General features: G+C 46.2%; 1 protein-coding gene and 1 long non-coding RNA gene across 7 annotated transcripts in view; one reads left to right on the top strand and one right to left on the bottom strand.

The window, feature by feature from the left end:
• LOC129631575 (uncharacterized) overlaps positions 1–25,675 on the top strand; it is a 478,809-nt gene that overhangs the window by 298,388 nt on the left and 154,746 nt on the right. The window contains exon 4 of one of the 6 annotated variants that reach the window (XM_055552684.1): positions 4,998–5,289. The exons of the other annotated variants lie outside the window; for them this stretch is intronic. Within the exon in view, the coding sequence (XP_055408659.1) occupies positions 4,998–5,029 (32 nt within the window). The 3' untranslated portion in view covers positions 5,030–5,289. Of the gene's footprint in view, positions 1–4,997; positions 5,290–25,675 lie in introns of those variants that run through there. 6 annotated transcript variants of the gene reach the window in all.
• On the bottom strand, positions 479–3,826 carry LOC129631580 (uncharacterized). Its single transcript, XR_008704120.1, has 4 exons — positions 3,367–3,826; positions 2,213–2,362; positions 1,915–2,044; positions 479–825 (listed from the first exon to the last, which is right to left on the bottom strand). It is a non-coding gene; the product is annotated as an uncharacterized LOC129631580 (long non-coding RNA).

Below are 25,675 nucleotides of genomic sequence, written 5' to 3'. Positions count from 1 at the left end.
TATATAATATATAAATAAAATTATATAATAAACACAGTACTATATATATATAATATATATATATAAAATATATATAATAATATATATATAATAAAGTACTATATATATATAATATATATATAATAAATAATAAATATATATAATAATACTATATATATAATAAACACAGTACTATATATATATAATAAATAATAAATATATATAATAATACTATATATATATAATAAACACAGTACTATATATATATATATATATAATAAATACAGCGCAGGGACCTATACTCAATATCTTAACCTATAATGGAAAAGAATCTGAAAAATAATTTATATGTACAACTGAATCACTTTTCTGTATACTTGAAACCAACACAACATTGTAAATGAACCATACATCAATTTTATAAAAAGGAAAAGAAAAATGAACTTGCACACCCTCCCCTACGTGGGTTGTAGATGATCAGACATGCTTTGGAGCAATGCTTTAAAATGCTGGTTTGTTAGAACACAGATTCGGATTCAGGAGGTCTGGGCCAGGGCCTGAGATTTTGCGTTTCTGTCAGGTCCCAGGTTCTACCAGTGCTGCCGAGCCTGACCTCGCAGTTAGGAGCGCGGTCCAGTCTCCCAGCCCACCATGCTGTCTGTGTGGTCTGTTCATTTCAGTTTGTGGAGTCACATGCATCAAGTTCTCCTTGCAGCATGGATTTCAGCATATTCAGTAAATCCATCCATCATCTTGAGGGAAGGGGCCAGTGATAGATTCCTTCTCAATGTAGATAGAGACCTGGAGGAGGCTCCATCTCCCAAGTCTCGGGGTCAAGACTTTTGCCTAGAATAGAACAGATTGCAGGAATATGTCTTACTGCCCTTTCACTTTCCACTTGGTCTGGATTTCAAGGGCTGCTCCTAATTATATGGAACTTGAAATTGGTCAGGTTCACGCTTGACTTGAGTATGTGCTCAGTCGCTTCAGTTGTGTCCAACTGTTTGCAACCCCATGGACTATGTAGCCCACCAGGCTCCTCTGTCTATGGGATTCTCTAGGCACACTGGAGTGGGTTGCCATGCCCTCCTCCAGGGGATCTTCCTGACCCAGGGATCGAACCTGCATCTCCTGTGTCTCCTGCATTGCAGAAGGATTCTTTAACCACTGAGCCACCTGGGATGACATGCTTACCACCTTGTATTTTTCAGAGGAGCCTCCAAAACACAACTTGTTCCTTTTGTCTCAATAAAAACACACTTTTTTCAGGCCATGAGTGCCTGTGATGCTGCAGACAGACAGACCCACATATTCTTTGTTGTTTCTGGTTACAGTTTTCAAATCGGGCCATGTTTCAGCAATGCAATTAGTCCCCAGACTTCCAGCTGGGATGCTGAGATTTCCGCAGTTCCCAAACTTCCAGCTTGGGGGCCTTGGTTTTGTCCATGTGCTCTGTTGCCCCTTTATTACCGACACTCAGAAGCAGTGAGAATGAGGACATCGGAGTGGGGAACTGAATAATGGCCTCTGAAAATTGGAAATCCAATTAAAGTGGGAGGCCATCTCGTCCGCACCCTTGGTAAATATTATAAAGTGAAGGAGCTATAACCTCTGAATTAGCGTGGAGAGAGAGGCAGTGGAGTGCAGCAGGCTATCAGGGAAAGGTATCGTGTTTGAAAATGAGGACTTGATGCAGGATGAGGAGCAGAAAGTGCAGGCCTTTTACATTTTGGCCAGAGCTCAGCAGCTTCTCCTCACAAACAGAGTTCCTGGAGGGATGAAATTTCATCGGGGAGAAAGGGGACCGACATGCAGTCGGCCGAGGCAGACAGAGATGAAAAAAAAAATGCAGTCTAGGGTAAATACTATTTATTCTAAAATATGAACTACAAAGAGAGTAATTGTTTGATCATATGGGACCTTTAAAGAACTCACTTTTTGTGACTTTCTTCATCCAAGCACCATTACTTCTGTGCTGCTCACCTGTTCCCCTGCCAAATGGGCATGTAACCCAGTTAATGAGGCCACTGTCCAACACTCACTGCAGAAAGAGGGGGAATTTCACCTGGGATGAAGAACACACACACACACAAAGAATTAAAGAAAAAGCACTGTTTTGTGAACTTTATTTTTTGCTCAGAAAGTTTGGAGTAAATGGAATTGGCTATAAGAAATGACAGGAGAACACAAAGCACCATTTACCCCATGAATGTAATAACAGTAGGGCACATACTTGGTTGATAGCTCAGTTGGTAAAGAATCGACTGCAATGTGGGAGACCTGGGTTTCATCCCTGGGTTGGGAAGCTCCCCCGGAGAAGGGATAGGCTACCCACTCCGGTATTCTTGGTCTTCCCTTGTGGCTCAGCTGGTAAAGAATCCACCTGCAATGCGAAGACCTGGGTTCGATCCCTGGGTTGGGAAGATCCTCTGGAGAAGGGAAAGGCTACCCCTCAGTATTCTTGCCTGGAGAATTCCATGGACTGGGGTCACAAAGAGTCGGACACGACTGAGTGACTTTCACTTCACATGCATCACATACTTGCTGGAAACCACTAGACTCTTAATTAAAGGGGCACAGATCTTGAGATTTCCACATATTTAAGGATTAATCATCTCCGTATGCAGTGCCACTGGCACAAAGTAGTATTTAACATACAGTACTTGTGTTTCTTTTAAAACTCACCCCAAATTCCAGATTTAGGCTTTGCTTTTATAAATATGGTGGCTGTAAACTCCAAGCCGAACCAACTTTTATTTTTTTTCCTCCTTTCGACTTTAAGAGCAAGCCTCATAAAGTCGCTGAATGTTTCAGGATGCCCACACAATAATTTTTAAGTCATTTGCAGATAAGGGAAGATTCCATAGCCCCAAGAAATAGAATAAATACTGGCCACCTTCATTAACCTGCTAAATTTCAGGGAGAGATAATGGTCGCTAAGAGAGGCTCACTGTTGGTTATCTAGCCTGCGGACACCTCTGTAATGAAACACGGGGAATGATTGGGGGTGGTTTGCGGCAGTTTATTTCCAACACGGTGGAGCTTGCGCTTATTCATATGTTCAGCCGTTTGACGTCTATCAGGACCTGCGCTGAAAGGCCATGGTAAGAACGAATGACATCAGCAAACACAGAGAAACCGGCTGCTGCCTGCTCTGTGTTCATAGTCGAATCTGTGAGACAAACACAGACTAAAGAATCAGTGGAGAAATGCAGGATGATGTCCACAGTGAGTGGAAGATGGGGACATGGTGCCCTGAGAGCTAATGGCAGGATTGACCGGGTCAGGGAGCATGAGGGAAGCTTCCAGCAGGAGCAGCCCGAAAATGGTCCTCCTTCCTCTAGGCATCACCCCTTCGTTCCTTCAGTGTTTAAGGGTTTGGCTCACCTTTTTCTGAATCCCCCTCTACTCTGATCTTCACAACGGACAAGCAAGGCAGAAGCCGTTGTCCCCGTGTCACAGACGGGACCATAGGACAGGAGCGGGCGAGAGCAGACTGCCTGGGAAAGCCCAGCCTCTGGGGTTTTGTGCCATCGTCCTTGCTGTCAATCAGCCTTGGGTCTGTTTGCAACTGTAGCTTTCTGAATGATGTTTTACATATTAAGCCTGATGAGACGTAGCTGTGACCACCAGCCCCCTCAGCAGTGGTGAAACTCTGAGTCACCGAAATCAAATACCTCAGCTGTCAGCTGGCCGTGTCTGTGGATTACTCTCTGCTGTAGGCCTCTGTGGTCTCCTCTACATCCTTAGCTCCCCTCAACTTGACGCTCTCAGGGATGGGACCCTGGCTGCCTCCTAAGCCATCCCCTGTCTTGGGACAGCTGCACATTTTAGAAGGATCTTTAGGGTAAGCTGCTCAAGTTCTCACAGGTGTCGTCTGCTTGGTCACGTGACTTTTGGAGCAAGGATTCATGGAGAGTTTCGCAGAGGTGGAGGGAGAGGATTTGGGGACTTTCTGGAACATAACAGGGTAATAAAATGGGGCACATTCAGTCTGCTCTGAAATGTGGGGTTGCTGGGTTTGTTCAGGGACAGAAGGCATTCTCCCTAACCCCCATCAAGAGTAGAACTCTAAACAAGCAGGACCTGCATGAGACATCCTGGGTGGTCCTCCTAACAGATAAAATGCGTGCATCCTCTCCTGCTCTTCCACCAGCGTTTCCCCAGCTTCCCCCATACCCGGTTCAGTGTTTCTGCATGAAATTCATAAAACAGTGCGCTGTGAATTAGATGAAGGAGGCCCTGGTGGGGGAGCAGGGGTCTGTGTGGCTAGCGTGTGTGCCCTTGACCCTGCTGGACTTGCCACAGTGGCTAGAAGTAAATGTCTCCTGCTCACACTCTGAGCCAGCTGTCCCTGTGACCTCCTTTTGGAATCACTGGGTGTCCTGGAAATTACAGCTGAGAGTCAAGAGCTATAAGTTCCTTTGTTTCTTTAGATGATGACTGTAGACTCTCCTTGTTCCCATAAATAGGCCAAAGATAAAGTGTAGCGCCAGTGCAGGCGGCCCAGGGTTTCTCTCAGGTGGCAGGCTCATACTCAAGAGGTAGGCTCAGACAAGGAGAGGTGGGGACTTCATGCTGCAAAACCTCTGCTAGTGAAAGGAGAGGTTCTTTGGCTTTGTTCAGGGAGAGAGACATGAGAGTTAGGCATCTCAGGAAGGACATGACCTCTTCCAGATACACACCTGGAAGCCCGATGCCATCCTCCCCTACCTGACAATACGCTTGGCTCTCAAGGAAGCAGAAAACAGAAACATCACTCTGCTCAAAAGACAGAGATGGATTTAGCGTCAACTGATGAAACTCAGCTAAGCTGTGTATGAGAAATAGTGGTATTTTATCACTGGCTCTAAGCAACATGTCAGAACAGTGTCTCATTGCTTGGGGAGGGGTGGGGGAGCCTGACACATGGATTCAAAGGTGCCTGTTTTGTAGATGAGAAAAGCCAGACAATCAGGAGGAAGCCATACAATTTGGACTCTGGATTTGCCAGCCTAAGAAGCCCACTCCTTTTCAAGTTTTATCCTTAGGAGGCAATACCTGGTGCTGATGTCTAAAGCCGGCTGGAAGGAGTGGCCCTGTGAAAGGAGAAAGCCTCCGCCAGGGGCACGCTGCAATGGGTGCTACTGAAGACTCCCAGTGCAGCGGGATGGACACAGCCAACAGTGGAGAAGACAGGTGGAGTCTTCTTGCCGTGAGGTTTGAATTCAGGTGTCAAAGAAGGACCTTAATAAGCACTGGAAGATAGGTACTATGGACTGAATGTTGTTATCCTCCCCCAATTCATATATTAAAACCTAATTCCCAGTATGGCAGGATTTGGAGGTGAGACCTTTGGGAGTTGGTGATGAGGTCATGAGGGTGGAGCCCTCATAAATGGGATTAGCATGTTTGTAAAGGGCTTCCCTGGTAGCTCAGATGGTAACGAATCCACCGGCAATTCAGGAGACCCGAGTTCAATCCCTGGGTCGGGAAGATCTCCTGGACAAGGGCATGGCAACCCACTCCAGTATTCTTGCCTGGGGAATTCCATGGACAGAGAAGTCTGGTGGGTTGCAGTCCATAGGGTTGCAGAGTTGGACACAACTTAGTGACTCACACTTGCACTTTCAAAGGAGACTCCAGAGAGCAGAGAGTTCCATGGCCTTTTGCAGCTTTTAACACAGTGAAAAGATGGCCCTCTATGTACCAGGCAGTGGGCTCTCACAAGACACTGAATCTGCTGGCTCCTTGATCTTGGGCTTCCCAGCTCCTAGAGCTGTGAGAAGTGTTTGTGGCTTTAGCCTTCCAGTCTGTGGTGTTGTGTTGCAACAACCCAAACAGACTGAAACAGCAGGGCCTCCTGGTGAGATGCTGGTGTGGGCAGAGGCCTGTTGGGGGCGTGCTCAGCGAGTGGTCATACGAGGCTGATTACACCCTGCAGTTCGGTGCCTGCAGGTGCATCTGGTCACAGAGAGGGGACAGACACACAGGCTTCCTGTGCGCCTGTGGTCTCTCTGATACAGTCTCTGGCCTTCGACACTGTTGACATTTTGGGCTGACTCTGTTGTGGGGGCTGTCCGGTGAATTGTAGGATATTTGACATCATCCCTGGCCTCTACCCCAATTGTGACAACCAGAAATGTCTTCAGACTTTTGCCAGATGTTCCCGGGGGGTTGATGCTGCTCTTACTCCAACCTTGTGGCAATCTCAGCAGATGACTTCACTCCTTTATGCTGATGTAGGGAAACGGAGGCTAATGATTACAAAACTTGTACCTGGGAGCGCAGGGATTTGAAACCACCTTTGTTCCCATCCTTGACAAGATTCTACCTGACTGCTGAGGTGGAGCAGGGTTGGGGCAACCTCCTGGACTTGGTTGCAGTGAGCTTTGATCTGTTTTTGCATGCTTAGGAACTTGCCCCTGACCTGGTTTGCTTCTGAATAGGCAGAAGCCCCCTATGTGACAGGAGAGCAAGCTGTTGGATTTTCATCTCTTTTGGTATGCCTTATTAATGTTCTTGTGTAGCATACTGTGAACTGATGCATTCATTCTCAGCATTCACTGAGCTCTGACCCCGTCCTCGGCATGATGCTGGGTGCTTCTGGGAGAAGGATGAACAGCCTGATCCTTGCTCTCATGACTTTATATCACAGCTGGGGACAGACCACAAGACAGTAACAACCACCACAGCGGCATCGAACCCAAACAGCACGCTCTGATGAGAAACACTGGGGATGAGAGAACCCGCTAGGTAACCTGAGCTCTGAAGTCTGAGAAGGCTCTGACTACGGAGGCGGGTGGAGGCTGTTGGAGGCAGAGGGAACAGTCAATGCTAAGACCCTCGAGTGGGAAAGAGTTTGGTTTGTTTCAGAAATGGGAAGAGAGGTTTGTGGGACTGGATTCACAGGGAGACCCACCACCCTAACACTAGTGGCTGAGCACAAGAAATTCCAACTAGTTGCCCTGTGGACAAGATTTCTGGAACAGCGATGACTTCAGCATGGAGAAGAAAGCAGATCTGAACGTGTCTGGAGTTTCTCAGGAGACACGTCATTCTCCCCACACATTTCTGTTTCTCCCCCGGACTTTCATATGCTGGAGAGGAAGACATTGTTCCCTCCGAGTCTAGGTTCTCCTGGCTGGTATAAGAACTAAACTGAAGTGTAGGACACCTTAACAGGAGAAGATCAAACAAAAGCTTGCTAAACATGTATCTGTGGAAAGACCCAGGAAAACCAGCCTGCCAGAGTGGCTGAAGTCCTCACCTCAAAGACCATCTTCAGTTAAAGACAAAAGAGGAGGTCGGGGCAGTGGTTCAGGACTTCAGAGGGGAGGAAGGCAGTGCACAAGGAGATGGAAAAGCAAAGTGCTGGGTAAATAAATGTTTGCCGGGCCCCCTGCAGACACACTGGGGCACAGAGTGGATGCTCATCTCTGGGTCCCCTGCGGTCCCAGCCCCACCCCTGAGGTCTCTGGTGATTACTCTATTATGGGAACAAGCCCTCTAGCTAAATACTTTTAGTCAGTTAAGGGGATGGTCAAAGTTTCTACCTAAGTCTTTTGGGCCTTGATTCTTTTTTAGCGCAAAGGAATCCACATGCCAGAGAGACATTTCAGGGTGGTGGATTGTGCTGCCAGGCAGACCCTCCATAGCTGGGATAGGGGATCCTCAGGGGCTTCCTGCTGCTGGTCCCTGAAGCCAAAAGCCCTGCAGCTCGGGCTTTGAGGCTGTGCCTCCGTCCTAACCTGTGAGAACGGACCCCTCTGTGCCTGTGGCGCCCCTCCAGTCCCTGCGCAGCTCTGCGTTCACCCGCTCTGGGCTCTGAAGTCATGGTGGCCTTAGGGTTCCCCTGTGTTATGCCTCCTCCTCGTCCTCCAGCCCCGAGGTGGCCCTGGCCACTCCAGTCTCTCTTTCTTGCTGGTTCCCCTGACTGTCCCAGGGTGAATTCTTCTCATCACTTGGTATCTCAGTTTGCCTGGATCCTGGCCTCTCTGTCCTGCTGGGTGCATTGGAAGCAGGTGTGGGAGCCCGTGCCCTGAGCTTGCCTGGAGCTTTGCAAGTCCTAGGGATCCAGGGACAATTACCCCACTCCCGACCCCCACTGCCTGCCCCTGGGAATGCACAGCTTTCAGGCTGAGGGGCGTGAAGGGGCCAGCATTTCCTGGACTAGGAGGCAGCCCGGGGGCACAGTGAGACAGGCTGGGGTTTGCCGTCCACAAGACTTGAGATTGAATACAGGCCCCAGAAGGCAGGAGGGTGGATTCTTGGTTAGAAAGTTCCAAGAGGTGGGCGCCTGTCGGGTCACGATGCTGGCAGCCAGCTCAGGTCATACTCCCAGTCCTTCTTCCCCAGGGTGGGGGCCTCAGTGTTTTCCGGACCCGGGCAGCGTGCGTGCCTCTCATCCCTTTGTCTCTCGGATGTACTGCAAAGAGAGAGTGCCTCTCCTCAGCTTGAGTTCTCCTGGTTGCCTGGGGCTGGAAGAAACCGTAAGCTTGGGCATTTGATGTGGATTCCAGCCCAGGCTTCGCCATCCATTGGTGGATAGGATTTCAGACAGGTGGCTCAACCTGGCTGGGCCTGCATTTCCTCAGATGTGAAAGGCAGTTAATGGATCCTTCCGAGGAGGGCAGTTTGCCTGGTGTCGAGCACCTCCAGAGGTCAGTGTCCCCTCCATTTCCTCCTTTCCTCCTCACCCCCATCCCCATCCCACCCTCCTGAATGAAGCCAGGGTGAGATCACTTGAGGACAGGCATCCTTTGTCTCCCTGTGAGAGGCCCCTCCCCCCACCTCCTGTAATTGTCAGCAACAAAGTTGGAAAATGAGGACGTCTGAAGCAGCTTTCAGCACTGCAACATCTGCACCAGACAAAACTCGGAAAGCCCTCAATCCCCAGTCGTGAATGCGCTATAAAAACAATGTGGCAGAAATGAAAATTGTTCCATCATAATATTTCACAGTTCTTTTTGACAAAAGCCAAGCCGCCCTCATGAATACACATTTCCCAGCATCTTATGCATTATGCATCAGCCTATAGCAGGGGACCTGGGAATTGCCAGGCCCTAGTAAAGGGCCTTTGAAAGTGCCTATTTTGTAAACAAATGGAGCCCAGGCCCAGCACTCAGGCTCTTTAGGTAATTTAAGACCGACTCCGGCTGCCAGGGTGGGGACCAGCTCTTCTTAAGGCCGTAAGTGGCAGGTGTCTCCAGTGTCCTGTGGGTGGAGAAGGGTGCCTCAGAGTTCTTTAATTTCTGAGTATCCAAGGTGGCCATCAGAGTGACAGGGACACTTCCTCCCGGAGCCAGAGGCAAATGTGGCCAAAATGCCAGATGAGCCCACCAAGGTTGGCTCGGCAGTCAGGCTCCTGAGACTCCCAAGAGCTTCCAGGTATTGAACCCCGTGCCCGGAGGATGCTGATGGGTGGAGGCCATGAGGAGGTCCGGGCACACAGATGCTGGCCTGTCTCAGTGCGCTTGTAAGAGGCATCTCTCTTTGCCCCAAGTAGGCAAACCAGAAGCAGGTTATTAAGCATGTATTCTTGTCAGTGGGAAATCCCTTGAAGATGATTCACTAAGGGGAGACTGAGGCCAGGCGTTTTAAGTGACACGTTCAAGGTCACACTGGTTAGTGAGCAGCGGGGTCTGGGGCCTGGGACCTGCTGGAGGCTGGTTTTCTTTTTCCCGACACCTCCCACTGTCTCAATCATGAGTTGGCAGCAGCTGCAAGGACCAGGGGCAAAATGGTTACTGATTGCTGTGATTTAAGCAAAGGGCAGCCTGGGATCCTTACCACAGCTCTGGAAAAGAGTGTAACGCAGGGCTGTTTTGTGTCATTTGGAATCTGTCCTCCACAGTGGCCTTATTTGAAATGGTGACGGATACACGGTGGATATCTATCCACTCATTACATTTTATCTGTTGCACTAACAAGGTGGTGATTGATTCATTGCTATTAATGCATGTATTTATTTCATAAGCATATTCAACTCCCTTTAGGGGGTAATGCAAATGGCTTTGAATTGAGGGACAGGAACTGTGAATTTCAGGGTTGCTATGCCCTTTTCCTTCCTCCTGTGGACCTCGGATTCTTTCCTGTAAAATGTGGGGTCCGGGAAGGATGGTGTCTAGGTTTCACCGCAGCTGAGCTCTCCCACCTGCTAGTGTGTGAGTGCGGGCACTGTGCAGAGGCCGTGAGGAAGTCAGGGGGAGAGGGGCCCACCTCGTGCTGTATAACCGCATCTGCAGGGCTGGGCTCCCCCACGAGGGGCCGTGGGGGCGGGATCGACCCCAGTTAGGGGAGCTCCTCATTACTGCACCTGCTGCTCTACAGCTGTTGGGCCCGCTTGCTGATTGGTGCAGTTTGACTAATGAGAGCAGGGACAGCTGAAGGCTGATTAAGACGATGAGGCAACATTACCCCTCACAGACACCTGGAAGAATCAGCTTAGGAGACAGCTGCTTCCCCACCCTCTGCCAACCCGGGGAACATGCAGACGGGGGAGGTAACTGGTTGGGGGGCAGTTGGGATCATCTCTAACACTGAGAGCCAACCTGTTTGACTCTCTGAAAGCCTAGAATAAGTGATGCTCAAACTGCTGGGTATTTGTCATGCTTCCCTGGTGGCTCAGACGATAATCTGCCTGCAATGTGGGAGACCCAGGTTCAATCCCTGGGTTGGGAAGATCCCCTGGAGGAGGAAATGGCAACCCACTTTAGTATTCTTGCCTGGAGAATCCCATGCACAGAGGAGCCTGGCAAGTTACTCTTGGGTTACAAAGAGTAGGACATGACTGAGAGACAACAGCTTTGCTTTCTTTTTACTTTCATTGTTAAAACACTCCCCATCCTTGGACTTTCTGATTCAACAGAGATGTGTGTGTATGTGGTGGTAAAGTTTTGTATCTCAAAAAATTCCCAAGTGATGCTGCTGGTCCTGGAGCCACACTTTGAGAATCATTGAGACAGAAAATATTAAAAAAAAAAAAAAGAGTATCTACAGATCCTTAATTTCCATTTCTCAGCATCTTTACTCAAAACCCCTCCCAAATCTTCATAAAAGTAATAACTTCAACTTCTACAATTGGCACAGTAGTAAGAAGTGTCCTTGAACCACATAGTTATTTATTTGGTTTCAAGCCAAGAAATAATTTTCCCTGAATAATGAAAGGAAAATATTCAAATTCAAAGCCTTAGAAATTCAGAAAAGTATAAAAATGAAAATAAATGGAAATGCATCACAGAGAGGGAGAGAGCAGCTATTGACCTACTGCCTTCCCTTAAGTTTTGGCAGCTGAAACTTAAGGTCTTTCTGCTGGTCTTGTGCCATTTTCCTAAACTGGGATCCTTGGGAGCCTTGCAATCAAAGTAACAAGAACAGTAAAACCAGAAACAACAGCAATAACACAAAAGATATATTTTAGAGCCTCATCTGAGGTCAGAATCTTTGGAAAATGCTATGGTAACCAAAATTTCAAAGTTGAATAGTTTTCCACTGGTGACTTAAACCCTGATGGGCATTCAAGGAGGCACTTAGGGTGGAAGTGTCTCTAGGTTCATTATGCCTCACAGAATCCCTCCTCTTCTGTCTGTCTCCCCCAGCCCTGCCCCAGGCTTTTTACTTAGTCCTCCTAGGGGAGTTGCATGGAGAGTTGTAAGAAATTCACTCTGAGTATAAAATATGAAGTTTAAAACTTATATCACTTTCCTTTTCCTCTTCCTTTTTTCTTTTTTTTTGGCTGTGCTTTGGTCTCTTAGTTCAGGGTCTTAGTTCCCCAACCAGGGATTGAATCCAGGCCCACGGCGGTGAAAGTGTGGAGACCTAACCACTGGACCACCAGGGAACTTGGCACATGTCATTTTCTTTCATTGGTCATTTTAGGTTTTCTAAAAGGAACTGCCTGTTTTGTTGAAACTTCAATACATAAGCAAGAAATGGTCATTTCATCTCTATTCTCACTCCTTAGACAATTGAGTCAGGCTTCAAAGCCTGTACTTTGCATGGCTGTGACATGAGCTTGCTATAAGCTGCCTTCCTCTTCTTCAAGGGACACTGATTCCATCATGAGGTTCCCACCCTCATGACCTGATGTAAGCCCAATTACCTCCCCAAGGCCCCACTAAAGAATACCATCACACAGGGTGGGGCTGGACAGGCGGGGCTGGGGCAGTTAGGGCTTCACCACAGGAATCTGGAAGGACACAAATGTTTAGCCCATAGTAACAGCTTTGGTTCCAGCTCACCTCTTGACGACTGCTCACATTTCTGAAAGAGAGATGGTGGTGCTTGCCTGATCTGTATTCTGGTTGTTGTGTGATGGGCGTGGCCTGCAACACACCAATGGTTGCCACCTCCCTGCTCAGGACTTACCACTTCCTCTGTCTGGATTGCCTCTCCTCCATCTACCCCCTTCAGTTAAGTTCAGTCTCTCAGTCATGTCTGACTCTTTGAGACACTATGAACTGCAGCACGCCAGGCCTCCCTGTCCATCACCAACTCCTGCGGTCCACCCAAATCCATGTCCATTGAGTCGATGATACCATCCAACCATCTCATCCTCTGCCGTCCCCTTCTCCTCCTGCCCTCAATCTTTCCCAGCATCAGGGTATTTTCAAATGAGTCAGCTCTTCGCATCAGGTGGCCAAAGTTTTGGAGTTTCAGCTTCAACATCAGTCCTTCCAATGAACACCCAGGACTGATCTCCTTTAGGATGGACTGGTTGGATCTCCTTGCAGTCCAAGGGACTCTCAAGAGTCTTCTCCAACACCACAGTTCAAAAACATCAATTCTTCACTGCTCAGCTTTCTTTATAGTCCAACTCGCACATCCATACATGACTACTGGAAAAACAATAGCCTTGACTAGATGGATCTTTGTTGACAAAATAATGTCTCTACTTTTCAATATGCTGTCTAGGTTGGTCATAACTTTGCTTCCAAGGAGTGTCTTTTAATTTCATGGCTGCAATCACCATCTGCAGTGATTTTGGAGCCCAGAAAAATAAAGTCAGCCACTGTTTCCACTGTTTCCCCATCTATTTACCATGGAGTGATGACACCGGATGCCATGATCTTCGTTTTCTGAATGCTGAGCTTTAAGCCAACTTTTTTACTTTCCTCTTTCACTTTCATCAAGAGGCTCTTTAGTTCTTCTTCACTTTCTGCCATAAGGGTGATGTTATCTGCATACCTGACGTTATTGATATTTCTCCCAGTGGTCTTGATTCCAGCTTGTGCTTCCTCCAGCCCAGCATTTCTCATGACATACTCTGCATATAAGTTAAATAAGCAGGGTGAAAATATGCACCCACTTAATGTCTACTGGACCTCCAAGACTTAGTATTGCCTTCTGGCAGTTTCCTCCCCCAGAACTCTTTCTTCTACGCTGTGTTGATCCGTATCTCCGTCTCTTCCACTGGGCTGCCAGTTGCTCTGTGAATGCAGGGACCGTACGTCCCATCTCACTGCTGTCCTCAGTGCCTTGCAGTCTGCCTGGCATGCCACAGGTGCTCCACAGTGTCCAGATCAGTGACGGTGATGCTGTGCACTGCAGAGAAGGAAAGAGACACATTAGAAGTAACGCTGTAACCACGGGGGAAAAGAAACATACCAGCAGAGACTATAAGGAAGCCTTGAAGACAGCAATATGATTGCCCACAAATATTTAAACAAAAATTCATCCAATAGCAATTTACCAGGGCCAAACCAAGAGAAAAGCAACTCATCGAGAAGACAAATGTCAAGACCAGTGCTCAAAAGCCCAGCCAGGTTTTCCTGCGAGGGTTTTGTGTTTGCTTGAAACTTCCATGCTCATAGGTTGATCTCAGTGGGGCCTCTGTGCCTGATAGAAGCAAGCTACCTACAAATCATGGGGCTGAGAGTGAGCTCGAGCAGTTTATGATCATCTTAATTAAGCCACAGAACTTTATGTACAGCCAGCCTTCAGCCAGCCTTTTGATCCCAGACAGAAATCTAGTAAAGCTGGTTGGGGGAATGAAAAGACAAAATCTGATGAATTTTTTTACTCTGGCGGGTGTAAAAGTTGGCAGGTTTGATGACTCTAAGAGTGATCTATTTGCCAACAGCAATATTACATTAAATTGAGGAGACCGTTCCATTAAATGCAAGCTAAGTGAGTACCCTGAATAATGGCCTAACATTATGTGTCCAGGGGTCTGTTGAGGCTGGAAAGGATGGAATTAATAACATTCCTGCTTTAGGAATGTGGGAAAATTCTACATTTTCTCCAAAGGAGTACTTTCTAAGCTTATTTTGAGTCAGGGACTAGTTTGAGAATCTGGTGCAAATTATAGCATAATGCATGAGTTACACGCACAGAGCACTTTCTCAGGGAGCTCATGAAATCCTTAGATGCCCATCTGTGGATTCTGGTCAGGGATTCCTGCTCCTAGGAGACTGTCTGGTCTGGTGAACAGGTTTCCAGTTGTAAATGTGAGGAATCACTTTATCAGCAACATCTCTGAAACTTTTCATGATACCCATTTGCCCCAGTGATCTGAGGATCACTGCAACCCTTTAAGAATGCAGAACCAAGGTGGGGCTAAGATATGGATGTTTGGAAAAGCACCCCTGTGGTTCTTGAGACCCATCCCTCACCTCGTCATGAGCATGAGTGAATAGGTCAAGAGAGAGCAGTGGGCTATAGGCCCCTTGCTGGAGATACATCTAATATAGAACTACATGGTCTGCTGCTGTTGATTGAGTCCATGAATGTGGAAACCTGGATATGAAGGGCTGACTAGAGTTACCTGCAGATTTTTGACTGTGCAGAGAGGGTTGGTGTCCCAACCCCCATGTTGTTCAAGGGCCGACTGTATATCTGATATAGATATAGAAGTCTATCTAATGGACTGTATTAACTTAGGTAATACTAATTATCTAAGTATATCTAATACAAAAGTCTAATGGACTACAGTAACTTAGATAATACTAATTATCTTAGTATATCTAATATAAAAGTATATCTAATGAAGTATATTAACTTAGATAATGCTACTTATCTAAGTATAGCTAATATAAAAGTATATCTAATTGAGTATATTAACTTAGATAATATTAATTATCTAAGTATATCTAAAATAGAAATGTATCTAATGGAGTATATTAACTTAGATAATACTAATTAAGTATTTGTAATATAGCAGTATATCTAATGGACTATATTAACTTAGATAATGCTACTTATCTAAGTATAGCTAATATAAAAGTATATCTAATTGAGTATATTAACTTAGATAATATTAATTATCTAAGTATATCTAAAATAGAAATGTATCCAATGGAGTATATTAACTTAGATAATACTAATTATTTGTAATATAGCAGTATATCTGATGGACTACAGTAACTTAGATAATGCTAATTATCCAAGTATATCTAATATAGAAGTGCACCTAATAGAGCTAGACCTGGATTCAGATCCCTCCCTCACTGCCTCATGGCCTTGCTCAGGGAACATTTATTTCTTCGCTCAACCTCTGTTTCTTCATCTGTAATCAGTCATTGGAAAGACTGAACTGAAGGGCATGCAGGTTTTGACACAACCTAGTTCCCTTTATTTAAAGGCAACACTGAAGGTATAAAGCAGAAGTTTCATCACAGGGTCTTCTTAAGAAGGAAACGGCAGGCACTGGATGTGCTGGCTTGCATTTTATGCCTGTTACAAAGTGAAGATGTAGATGGGAATTTGCCATGTTGCTGCTGGGGGTCTGAGGTGTTGGGAAACTGCTGCGTTTCTCACAGTCTGCTGTAAGGGGATTTACTACTTGTAAAAGCCTCAAGGAGATTCTTCGCAGTGAAGGTTATGAGTGAGTGAATATGACCAGTAGAGTTGGGAGTGTTTCGCCCTATGGTGACTTTCCTGCTTTGGTTTCCGAGGGCATTCTGGGTCATCAGAAAAGCGTACAAAGGTGGACAGTGCTATGAAAGGCCCCTTTTTGTAATTGTATGATTTTTTAAATGAGAATATAGTTGTTTACAATGGTGTATTAGTGTCTGCTGTACAATGTGAATCAGTCATAAGTATGTACACATCCCCTCTCTCTTGGATCTCCCTCGCTCTCCCCATCCCACCCACCTAGGACATCACAGAGCACTGAGCTGAGCTCCCTGTGCCATACGGCAGGGCCCCATTAGCTGTTTCTTTTACACACGACATTGTATATATGTCGGTCCTAATCTGCCAATTCATCTTGCCCTCCGCTTACCTCCCCATGTCCACATGTTCATTTTCTATGTCTTCATCTCTATTTTTGCCCTGCAAATAGCTTCATCTATTCCATTTTTCTAGATTCAACATTTATGTGCTGCGGCACCACTTACAGTAGCAGGACATGGAAGCAACCCAAATGTCCATCAACCTATGAATGGATAAAGAAGAAGTGGTACCCGCATACAATGGAATATTAGTCAGCCATAAAAGGGAACGGAATTGGGTCATTTGTAGAGACATGAGTGTCTGTCATGCAGAGTAAAGTAAGTCAGAAAGAGAAAAGCCCATTTTTTGATTGGAGTGAAACGATGGCAGTGTTGGGTGGCTGCTATAGGGCTCAAGGTCTGGCCTAACTAAGGGCATCTTGCTTGTGCACAGGTCTGGAGGTGAGTCTCTTGGGAAGTCAGTTTCTGAGCATCTACTGTGTCAGTCATCCTTCCCTCCAGAGCAGCTATGAGGATCATCAGATAAGCCCTGTAAGGCACTGAGTGTTGAGTGAATAGTAGTTCTGTCCGTGGCAGTGGAAACGCTGGTAGACTGTTGAAAGTGAAGTGAAAGTGGTAATCACTCAGTCATGTCTGACTCTTTGGGACCCCATGGACTGTAGCCTGCCAGGCTCGTCTGTCTATGGGATTCTCCAGGCAAGAGTACTGGAATGAGTTTCCATGCCCTCCTCCAGGGGATTTTCCGGACCCAAGGATAGAACCTGCATCTCCTGCATTGGCAAGCAGATTCTTTACTGTCTGAGCCACCAGGGAAACCCTTCATAAAATGAGTCCTACTACAATCTGCTTGGGCCATTCAGGGCTGCATAACCCTCATAATAATCTTTGCTGCTTCCTTGAAACTTTTTCAGAATGCTCCGTCCACCATGTTGGTACATGGCACACACATTAGAAATTTCATCTTCCCCTTTAAGTAATGAGAAATTTACTCTTCCCCTACTAAGTTCAGCAAACATTGACTCAGAGCCCATTTCAGGTTGTGAGAGGAACAGTGGTCAGTGTACCAATGTCATGTTTTAAATTTTTGCTATGGGTGTCCTGTGCATTTTTATTAATATTTTGAAACATTTCAAATATTTGAAACTCTCTCTCCCACCCTAATTCTCCTACTTGTAGGGGGCATGTTCATTCTTCATTGCACTTCAGCAGCAAACCATGTTGCCTTCTTTGGAATACGGGGTCCTTGCAGCTCTATTTGGTTTCAGAATTATTGGGAAAGAACAAGATGATGCCCCCTTTGCTTCTATTTCCAATTTTTAGAGAGGCCCTTGACATTGATGTTTCATCCATTAAGATATTAATGCTCCAGTTGAAAGTTGCCGGAAGAAGAGGAGATTAGTTGAGTGTGGATATTGTCCCTGTTGCCACAAGTGACAGGCGATGTGTATTCCATCACGATCCACAGAGGCTGTCATCAGGGCGTCCAGAGACAGCTTTTGTCTCATACACACCTGAGTTCAGCTTTCAGTCAAACAGTCGATCCGTGATTTTATTTTTGTTTTATTATTGCCATCATTGTCACCACCAGCACAGTTGACACAACCCACGGGGCGTCTCTTGCCAGTTAGTGGAGGCGACTCTTCATTGAACAATGGAGAGTGTTTTGTGTGTCTACCCTCCGCCCGTGAAGGCCACTGTGTCTCACAGCGTGAGTGCTTTACATGCATTTCCAAATCCTCTGTTGCTGGGCACTGTCCCCAGCTGAAAACTCCTTGGGGGTGATTCAGTGAAGAAAGATAGTGGGAGGGAGAAGCAAGTTAGAGACGTGAAGATTCTGAGCTTTGAGACTCCCGAGCCAGTTAAGACACGATCTTGCTCATCCTCTTTGACGTTAAAAATACACTCACGCTGATGTTCCGAATAACCTCACAGCTCACTGGCTCGTGTCTAAGCTCCTAAGGACTCAATCTCACTCCTAAGGACTCTTCCTCACTCTCCCATGGGGCCAAACCTGTGTTTCCCTTTCTGTGAACTTCCTGAATGTTAGTCACTCAGTTGTGTGACCCCATGGACTGCAGCCCACCAGGCTCCTCTGTCCATGGGATTTTCCAGGCAAGGATACTGGAGTGGGTTGCCATGAGCTTCCTACGTTGGCTCAAAATACTCTTTTCTACCTGGAACATCCTCCCTGCCCTTCCAAATTCAACTCATCTGAGGTCTAACACAGACAGCCTCCCTCCAGGGCTCCTTTTTTCTGTGTCCACTGTCAGGTCTGGTAAGGTCTTATGTTTTCTCTGTATCTGTCATCTCTCTGTCCAGACTGGAAGATGTTTGAGGACAGAGACTGTGTGATCCTCTCTGGTTCCTCTTCGGCACCAGGACTAGAGTGCTGTTTGCTTCTGATCTGTGTGGCACTGTGGCGGCTTTGCTGGGCAGAAAGACCCGCTCCCTGGTGTGGGTGGTTCCTGCCTTCCCACATACCTTTGTTGAGCTTTCCCACACACATCAGATCCTTAGAGAAGGTACTTGCTTGAACGCAGCTGCTGGGCAGAGGTCGTTCCTTTAGACCGTTTTTTTTTTTTTTTTTCCCCTTTCTTTTCTAATGAACTTAATCATTTTGAATATCTTTTCCAGAGCAGAATACATGAAATGACCCTGACTTGGCTGAAAGCCGTCTCTCGAGTGCTTTGGGAGGATTAGAGGAAGCTCTTTTACAGCCTCTTGGAATGACTGGCTGCCTTTTCCTTTCTTTGGGTTAGCAGAGAGTGAGATTTGATCCTCATTAACAAAGGAGGGGAGTCCTGAGCCTTGCAGTTTCTGTTGGCTGGGAGAGAAGCAGGGGCTGGACTCTTTGGAGAAGGGAGGCTGGTATTTTCAGTGATGCCAGCTTGTGTCTGAATGTGGGGGCTGATAACGGACACTGACGGGGCAGCTTTGGGAAAGCCAGCGGACCTCAGAGAAAGAGAGAAAGTCTCAGGGTCAGGAGAGAGAGTTGTTAGCATCTGAAGAGTATCAGCTCTGGCAGTGGGGGCCATCTCCAGCCGTGATGGAGGCAGGATTCAGGCTCATAGTGTAAATTCAAAGTTGGTGATAACATTTTTTTTTCAGATCAGATCAGATCAGTCGCTCAGTTGTGTCCGACTCTTTGTGACCCCATGAATCGCAGCACACCAGGCCTCCCTGTCCATCACCAACTCCCGGAGTTCACCCAGACTCACGTCCATCGAGTCAGTGATGCTATCCAGCCACCTCATCTTCTGTCGTCCCCTTCTCCTTCTGCCCCCAATCCCTCCCAGCATCAGAGTCTTTTCCAATGAGTCAACTCTTCACATGAGGTGGCCAAAGTACTGGAGTTTCAGCTTTAGCATCATTCCTTCCAAAGAAGTCCCAGGGCTGATCTCCTTCAGAATGGACTGGTTGGATCTCCTGGCAGTCCAAGGGACTCTCAAGAGTCTTCTCCAACATCACAGTTCAAAAGCATCAATTCTTCGGCGCTCAGCCTTCTTCACAGTCCAACTCTCACATCCATACCTGACCACAGGAAAAACCATAGCCTTGACTAGATGGACCTTTGTTGGCAAAGTAATGTCTCTGCTTTTGAATATGCTATCTAAGTTGGTCATAACTTTCCTTCCAAGGAGTAAGCGTCTTATAATTTCATGGCTACAGTCACCATCCATAGTGATTTTGGAGCCCAGAAAAATAAAGTCTGACACTGTTTCCACTGTTTCCCCATCTATTTCCCATGAAGTGGTGGGACTGGATGCCATGATCTTCGTTTTCTGAATGTTGAGCTTTAAGCCAACTTTTTCACTCTCCACTTTCACTTTCATCAAGAGGCTTTTTAGTTCCTCTTCACTTTCTGCCATAAGGGTGGTGTCATCTGCATATCTGAGGTGATTGATATTTCTCCTAGCAGTCTTGATTCCAGCTTGTGTTTCTTCCAGTCCAGTGTTTCTCATAATGTACTCTGCATATAAGTTAAATAAACAGGGTGACAATATACAGCCTTGACGAACTCCTTTTCCTATTTGGAACCAGTCTGTTGTTCCATGTCCAGTTCTAACTGTTGCTTCCTGACCCGCATACAAATTTCTCAAGAGGCAGATCAGGTGGTCTGGTATTCCCATCTCTTTCAGAATTTCCCACAGTTTATTGTGATCCACACAGTCAAAGGCTTTGGCATAGTCAATAAAGCAGAAATAGATGTTTTTCTGGAACTCTCTTGCTTTTTCTATGATCCAGCAGATGTTGGCAATTTGATCTCTGGTTCCTCTGCCTTTTCTAAAACAATGGGACATATTAATCAACGTGTACTGAGAATGGAAAATAGTACAAGAGCACCGAAGAACAGTGTTAGAGAAGACTCTTGAGAGTCCCTTGGACAGCAAGGAAATCAAACCAGTCAATCCCAAAGGAAATCAACCCTGAAAATTCATTGGAAGGACTGATGCTAAAGCTCCAATACTTTGGCCACCTGATGTGAAGAGCTGACTCATTGGAAAAGACCCTGATGCTGGGAGAGATTGAGGGCAGGAGGAGAGGGGGGACAGAGGAGGAGATGGTTGGATGGCATCACTGACTCAATGGACACGAGTTCAAGCAAACTCTGAGAGATGGTGGACAGGGAAGCCTGGTGTGCTGCAGTCCATGGGGTCTCAAAGCGCTGAACGTGACTTAGCAACTTAACAACAACGAAGTTGTTTTCTATGTGGTATTTAGATTCCTGGTTCAGCACCTTCTGGAGATAGGAGAAATTATTTCATGCTTGGGGTTGGTTCTGTGGGAAGAAGGGGCATTTCAGATGGTCTCTACTGGATCCTACAAGATTCTTTTGCCTTATGTACATCTCCTTGTTATTTCTGCTTTAGGTGTGTGGACATACTCTTGCTTTTCTTCTTTCTCACTATGGCCTCTAATGAAGTGCTGGCCATGGGGTATCAAGTAGAACTTCAGAGCAGGAGTGTCCATCAAAGACCCTTCACATTCTCTCATTGTTGTTCAGTTGCTGTCTTGTCTGACTCTTTGCAACTCCATGGACTGAAGCATGCCAGGCTTCCTTGTCCTTCACCATCTCCTGGAGCTTGCTCAAACTCATGTGCATTGAGTCGGTGATGCCATCCAACAATTTCATCCTCTGTCACCCCTTTCTCCTCCTGCCTTCAATCTTTTCTAGCATCAGGGTCTTTTCCAATGAGTCAGCTCTTCACATCAGGTGGCCAAATATTGGAGCTTCAGCTACAGCATCAGTCCTTCAGTGAATATTCAGCGTTGATTTCCTTTAGGACTGACTGATTTGATCTCCTTGCTGTTCAAGGGACTCTCAAGAGTCTTCTCCAGCACCAGAATTTGAAAGCATCAATTCTTTGATGCTTAGCCTTCTTTATGGTCCAACTCTCACATTTGTACATGACTACTGAAAAAACCTCTGCTTAGTGTTAGCATTGAGTGAGAGGCTGAGGGTGACTGAGATTTGCCTGGAGTTGGGCCATTGGGATCTCCTTTTAGCCATGATATGCAGACTCTGAGTCAAGAAGCAGACTCCTTTGAGTCCACCCTCAGGTTCAAACAGGGATTGGATACTATTGAGAGATCTCAAAGGAACAAGCAGAGGGGGAATTTGTCTGCATTGCCGAAGAAGGTGTATCCTCATGTTTTGTCAACTGCATCACTGGTTTGAACTCACATCTTTCTCAGAACATAGTATTAAAATATTCCACTCATCTGCTCTGTGCTCCAGAAATACAATAAATAGCAGCCCTATTTTTAAAGGATAATTCGGCTTCATTAAGTAAAGAGCGGCTTCTCTTTAACATGGTTTTGAGGTTTTGCTGTCTAAACAGTGTGCCGGGGTGTTGACACCCAGGCAGAAGTGTCTCAAGTGTGTATTAATAGGCCTGGCTGTTTCTGGCAGTGCCACTCCCTCACTGAGCATTCTTTAGCCAGTCATTCCAACCAACGCTCTTGGCCTCATTTTCTCATGTGTATGCATGTGGGGACAAAAGTCTGCTCCCACCTTTATCGTGAGGATGTGATGCAGTAAGTCAGCTCCACAGCCCTCGCCAAGTGCCCTGTCCATTCTTCCACTTGTTAATTCACTGCGAAACCACTTCCAGAGCATGATTCAGGTGGCTCCTGTCCTTTGAATCAGTGCCTTAAGTTCTCTACCGCATAAGGATCTAACAAGAGGTTTAATAATTAAAAACCTACCAGGCTGAGGTTAAAGGTCTCTGGTTCACTTTCACCCACATGCCATCATAACTGTCCAGTTCTGGCCCACGAACAGGAAGGAGGAAGAATTACCTTCCCATGGAGAGGAGGAGCAGGGCCTTGGTCAAAGGGCAGTTCTTGGAATCGGATAGACTGGTTCAGATTCCAGATGGGCTGCTTACTGGCTGCATTTAGAGCAGTGACTTATTTGCCCGCAGTCTGGATTCCACCATTTGTAAAGAGGAACAATAAAAGCTATCTTAGAAGACTCTTGTGAGACCAAACACAATGATGCTTAGATGATGCTTTGCAGCAGTCGGTGAGTAGTGGTTGCATGCAAGACGAGAAGACTCACATGAACAGATGCTATTGAGGTGGTGGTCTTAGGCCCCCAGTCTGTCTTTTAGTTTTTTCCTTCTCCCCCAGGCTCTGCCCACCTGCACTCTCACCACCCAAGACAGCCTTCTCATGTGTCTGCCATCAAAACTCTTTTAGAAGGGGTATGGATGCACCCCTGGTCCTTCTTCATGGGCTGGACTGGGTGGGCTCCCTCTTCATGTCTCATGCCTCTTTTGGCTCTGTGAGGTCAAAGACTGTTTTCAGGAGAGGAGAATTTTTTAATATTGATTTTTATTCATTTATTTCACTGTGCCAGGTCTTCGTTGTGGCATGCAAGATCTTCAGTCTTTAATGCATCATGTAAACTCTCATTTGTGGCATGCAGAATCTAGTTCCCTGATTACGGATCGAACCCTGGGCCCCCTGCATTGGGAGCGTGGAGTCTTAGCCACTGAACCACCAGAGAAGTCCCATGAGAGGAGAATTAAGCCCCTGAAATCCTTTAAAATTTTATTGAAATATATAGAAAAGTGCATATACTGTCAGTATATAGCCTCTCACAGCCTTGTAGAATTAACAGGCTTGTGTCATTAGCATCCAGAATAACAAACAAATCATTGGCAACTCGTTAGAAGCCCCCTTCCTCATTGTCCCTTCTGGTGACCAACCTGCAGGGTGACCTCCATGGGCCTCCTGTGTACTCTATATAAATGGAATCACATGCATGTACTCTTCCATCTGACTTCTTTCACTTGACCTTACATTTGCAAGAACCATCAGGGCTGTCGTGTATGGTTGTCAGTTGTTTATCCTGCTTGCTCTATAACAGCCTGTCGGTCGACACATCCATTCCAGTGGGGATGGGCACTTGTGTTGTTGTTCCCTTTACAATCCAGTAACATCACTCTTTAAGGTGGTCGTGGAGCCTTTGTTCTAAACACCACCTGCCTCATCTGCTTTCTGAGCTCAGGGCAGCCACTGCGTTGGGCTCCAGGGCGATGGCAAAAGTGCGACTTTTCACACAAACGTTAATTTTGGACCTCAGGTCTCTCCAGTGGCAACCCAGGAAGATGGAGCAGGAATCTCCCAATTGTTCACATGATCAAACCATGGCTGAGAAAGTTTAGACATTTGCCTGAGGCAGCAGATCTAACAAATGCCAAAACCAAGATTCTAATCCGGTTTTTAGCTTCTCTAAATATTCTACTCCTTTCACAAATCATACCATCCCTTTGTAAGATTTGATGAAAGGCTCATGTTAGCTGGGGGTTAAAGAAACATGGTTTTATTCCAAAGTGGTGTCTACTAGAAGTATGACCAGGTCAGTGCTTCCCTGGGCTGACCAGCTTCTTCCCACCTTTAAGATTAAAGCAGTAGAATTCATTGCCCACAGGGAGAATAGGCCAGTAAGTAAAACTCAAACCAGACTACAAGGTGGAAATCTTGATTCCTCCCCTCATTAGCTGTGTGACCTTGGGCTAGTTACTTGCCCTCTCTGTGCTTCTGTTTACCCATCCATAAAACAAGGGTATTAAAAGTTGCTCTCTCACAAAGCTGCAGTGAGGATTAAGCAGAAAGTGAATGTGTAGCACTTTGCATAGTGCTGGGCATTGAGTTGAAATATATATATATATATATTTTTTTTTTTTCACTTCCTATTATAATAAAATACAAGCCCTTTGGCAGGACTGACATTCTAAGAACCAGGTGCTGTCATTTCAGCCAGCACTTTGAATCAAAGATCTTCACCAGCTCCTAAATAAACGTTACATAGCTGCTACCACCGCTTCTCTTTTTGGAGATGTCTATTAAAATTATGATTCAATTGTCAGAAACAAAATATTCTTAAGATGTCTTCAACCATACCCTCAAATTATATGACAGTGTCTGGCTTTAATACCCATCTAAATAGTTATACCGCTGACAGGTTTCAGGAGCAGCGTTTGCTCTTCCATTCCTCTCATTAACTTATGTAGCAACATCATAACTCTCTGGAAGGATTAAAAAAAAAAAGATGTTGGCATATTCCATCTGAATTCATTTCAGATAGCGTCTGTGTCAGAGCATTTGCATATGAATGAGATGACTTGACGTTGGATCATTAACATGGGAGCATTGCCGTGACATATTTTAGAGTTCAGGTTCAACAGTTGGAGGCAAGCCCGGCAAGAAAGGTGGGAGACTTAGCCCATTTGAAACTGTGCTGGAATCGCCTGACATGGAATCTCCATCCCAAACGGGCCATGGTCTGGAACCCTGGGTTTGCCTCTTCCCTTTAGGACAGCAAGTCCAACATCCCACCCATCCTCCCCATATCCCCAGTGTTCTTGCCCCATGGAAGGGGTTGCTCTTAGTATTGTTTGAGTCATGGTATGTGTAACCTGAAGCAGCACCTGGGTGGATTACCAAAGGAAGAACTGCCTAGGCTGGAGACACCGTGACCTGAGCATGTGCTTTCTTGGAAATACAGTTGGAAATACCATTTATTTTACTGGCATTTGAAAAAGTGTTCTGAGTGGGCCCTGCCTTTGCACTGCTGTTTGTTTCACTCATGAGGCTGGTGCACTATTGGTCTCCCTGGTTTCAGCCTTGAGACTCCGGCTCTCCTTGGATTCTCTGGGCAGTGGGACCACGGTCTTCTGTGTGTGCCTGGCTCATGGGGACTCAAGCCCAGTCTTGCCCCTCACAGACAACTCAGCGCTGTGACATCAGAGGTATCTGGTCATTGATTTTATTATTTTACGACCACACAGAGATCTTGTTTTGGTTTCTTTTTTAAAATTTATTTATTTTTAACTGGGGGATAATTGCTTTACAATATTGTGTTGCTTTCTGCCGTATATCACCATGAATCAGCAATCAGCTGTAGGGATTGCAGGCAAAAGCTGAGCTCACAGAAAGGACAGAGAGAGTTTAGGTTAGAGAGGCTTTTTGAACTGTGGTGTTGGAGAAGACTCTTGGGAGTCCCTTGGACTTCAAGGAGATCAAACGAG

The sequence above is a fragment of the Bubalus kerabau genome, chromosome 17 (genome assembly GCF_029407905.1).
Source record: "Bubalus kerabau isolate K-KA32 ecotype Philippines breed swamp buffalo chromosome 17, PCC_UOA_SB_1v2, whole genome shotgun sequence".
Classification (NCBI taxonomy): Eukaryota; Metazoa; Chordata; class Mammalia; order Artiodactyla; family Bovidae; genus Bubalus; species Bubalus kerabau.
The sequence above is the reverse complement of the archived record's forward strand: the minus strand, read 5'-3'. Positions and strand labels throughout refer to the sequence as shown.